General features: G+C 43.1%; 1 protein-coding gene across 1 annotated transcript; it reads left to right on the top strand.

Moving 5' to 3' along the window:
* Nucleotides 1-551: 551 nt before the first annotated feature.
* Nucleotides 552-3,193, top strand: LOC311301272 (uncharacterized protein; the record flags this gene model as incomplete). Its single annotated transcript, XM_084426238.1, has 2 exons — nt 552-709; nt 863-3,193. Exon 2 carries the CDS (start codon nt 1,832-1,834, stop codon nt 3,191-3,193), a length of 1,362 nt encoding a protein of 453 aa, XP_084282364.1. The 5' UTR covers nt 552-709; nt 863-1,831.
* Nucleotides 3,194-3,500: the final 307 nt, after the last annotated feature.

Raw genomic sequence — 3,500 nt, forward strand, 5'->3', positions numbered from 1 at the left:
TTGCGCCGGAACACGCCTCCTCTTTGCACTGAACCGCCCCCGGGAGCGCAAGTTCATTTGCTAGTCTACCGACATGCGTCTGTAGAGGGAAAAGTCCGCCGTGAGCGGGTGCAAAATAGGAATGATACATGCGTCTGTGTACAAAGTCAACTGCGCTGGGTGCAAGATAGGGCCCTAAATCTTCAATCTCCGAGAAAAAAAAAAAAAAAAACATAACAGAGGAGAGGAGAGTCTGCAGACAAAAAGTGATTGCGACCGAGCTCGTAATAAAACAAAAATCACCATTAGCTTGGCTTTTCAGAGATGGCAAAAATGAGGGTGTAAAAGCGATGTGGAGATGTTTTTTTTTTATAACTCAACAGGTGAGCAAGGTAGGCTATTTATTGAAAAGATAAATTGCCAAATATTTATTTATTGCCAGATAAATTGAGTCAAAGCACAACCAAAACAATGTTCTTCCACAAAATGCATGTGTAGCAAGTGGGAAGAGAAAAGTATTGATTGTGTTTTGGTTTTGTATGATGAACTTCCCAAAATAATTTTCTTTGTGGGTGGGAACTATCGGTTGGGGTGTTTGTTGGGTGGGACATTTATCAGTGTTGCGCGCTATGTGTTTGGAGTGCGTGAGTTACGTCAGCCTCAGTTTGCGAATGGACGCTGGCGAGGCAAGACGCACTTATTTTTCTCTCGCTTTTCCCACTTAATGTTGGTATGTAAGAGGAGTTTGTTCAGTTAAAGTTCATTGATCATTGAGTACAATGTTATATTGAATCGATTGTACACATGCATATTGTGTATTTTGATTTTTGTGTCTGTTTTATCGAACGCACGTGGAGTGAACTAACTGTTGATTTGTGCACAGTGTGTGATGTGGGAAGAGGTTGGCGCAACGAGAAATATTGATCAAATTGTCCCATATGTTTCCAGGTATGTTCAGTTCTTCAATTTAACCAATATAACGTTATCTAATTTATGTAATTTGGGTTTATAATGTATATGTGGATTGTGCTTTTGAGCAGACATTGTATATTTATTTCTCAGATTCTGTGATACATTATACCATGTAACATCCATCTATTACACTGGTTTTGCAGTTCTATAGAGTATAATGTGGATGTGCCTGATGTTTTGAGGGAATATTTGTTTGTCGATTTGTAAAAGAAAAAACAACATTATTCTCATGTGTTATAACTGATATGTTTGAATAATATATACACAGCCAGCCATTTTATTACTTTATTTTTCCTTTAACGAAAGAAATGTATTATTTGCACAATAATGTATCTGCTACATAATGTTAAGCGTGAGTTACGTCAGCCTCAGTTTGCGAATGGACGCTGGCGAGGCAAGACGCACTTATTTTTCTCTCGCTTTTCCCACTTAATGTTGTGTGTGATGTGGGAAGAGGTTGGCGCAACGAGAAATATTGATCAAATTGTCCCATATGTTTCCAGGGTGGGTCAATAAATTCAGCTATTTTGAAGCCATCCTGCCGCCTGCTGTGTGAGATTCCTTATGTGCAGAATTGGATCTGCTACATAAAACTGGTGCCGTGACCTTCTTGGATACAACTGATCAGCCACAGCCGATCGCCGGGTGTTGTTCGTTTACGTGGAACTGTAGCTGTGTCTTCCCTGGATTCAGAAAGCCGGCTGCAGTCGTCTGCCAGGTGTCAAGCCGTGGATCGAGTCCTGCCTTCCAGTGTCAGCTAAATAACTTTCCTTGTTTCAGTTATTTTCAAGTTTTCTTAGATTATTAACATTGACTTTTGAATCAGACATTGAATCACTAAGACATTGAATCAATTTTTTTTTTTTTGGTAGTGACCAGTATGGACAGTAAGATGTACAATATGTCTACACCAGTCTTGGGGAGGGGTAGAGGTTTCATCAGCTCAGATGGTGTTGTGAGACGTAAAGAAAATGATCAGATTCGCGATATCAATTTAGACTCTTCACAAATGGAAGGGAAAGTCGATGCTGGTGCTTCATCTTTTACACCTGCCCCAATGTGTGATGATTCTCGTTTGCAAATAACAGAGCTGCTTGAGGAGCTTGGTAACCAGATTGGTGATAGTATTTTGGACCGGCTCTTAGCTGATCGTAGTCCTCCTGCTCTGGGGCATCAGACTGCCCCCGAGCCAGCTAAAAGCAATCAAGCTAGCACTACACTCGACTTATCCAGGTTGAATCTGATTGTACGTTCTGACAATAGGAGCCCTCCTATTTTCCGTGGTGATGGTACGGATAAACATACTGTTCATGAGTGGATAGAGTTAATGGAGGTTTACTTACAGAAGTGTGATCGCTCGAAAGCAGAGCATGCCAATGAGATTTTGAACCACCTTTTGGGTAGAGCTAAAAACATTGTAAAAGTGGGGCTAAAAAGTAATCACTCACCTGACATGGTTGTTACCCCTGAAACCATTTACAAAATGCTCTTACGCTATTTCAGTGAGACCCCAGAATCTTGTCTTCCGCTGGCAGACTTCTATTCTACAATGCCATATGCCAAAGAAAGCCCTGTCGACTATTGGGTCCGTCTCAATAATGCGGCCGAAATCGCTGATAATCACCTGCAGAAACAGGGTAGTCGAATGAAAAACATTTCACAGGAAATTGCAATGATGTTCATTAGAAACTGCCCTAATGTTGAACTTTCTAGTATGTTCAGGTACAAGCCTATCACGAAGTGGTCATCAGCAGAGGTGCAAGAAGCAATTGATGAGCATCAAAGGGAGCTGAGAACCAAGAAACCACATCCTAACTCCCTCCCTGGCGATTCGTTCCAAGTAGCAACTGCCGCCGTCAGCCACACAGAGACCACTACAGTGGACAACACTGCAGTTAACTCAGCAGCGTGCATCCCCAGTACCCATAACACGAAGCCTGAGATCGCCACAGTGCCTCCCCACACGGCCTTGACTGACACAGGTACATTAGAGCGAGTGCTCAGCATGCTGGAAAGAGTGCTTGAACGCACTAATACACAGGCTGCTTCTGATAGACCACAAATGCCTTCTTGGTCTCGTCCATCCAAATGTCGTGTTTGTGGTGAGAGGACCCATTCCACACGGTCTCACTGCATGTCTGAGAAAAGATGTCTAAACTGCTTAGAAGTCGGTCACCAGCGCAGGGATTGCCCTAAGAAAAGTGCTGAGTATGGGAGCCGCTCCCAGATTCAGGGAAACTGACACGCCTGCACTTGGGAGGGGATAGTGTGGGTGAAGAAGTTCAGACCCTCCAAGATGATGCATCAAACATATATGAGTCAACTGACAGTTACTAGTGATAATGTGGTCCTGTTTCAGAATGTGACGCAGCTGGCACGGGCAGACAGCCTTTTCTATACCGACGTCCTAGTCAATGACAGCATTCCCTTGAGAGCATTGTTAGACAGTGGCTCTATGGCTTGCACCATCAGTGAAGTTGCAGAATCTCGCTTATTGGACGCAGGTATGTCTCTGGATCAGTGTGAGATGCAGGCCAATATTATGCTGA

This window comes from Rutilus rutilus, assembly GCF_951802725.1.
Source record: "Rutilus rutilus genome assembly, chromosome: 12".
NCBI lineage: Eukaryota > Metazoa > Chordata > Actinopteri > Cypriniformes > Leuciscidae > Rutilus > Rutilus rutilus.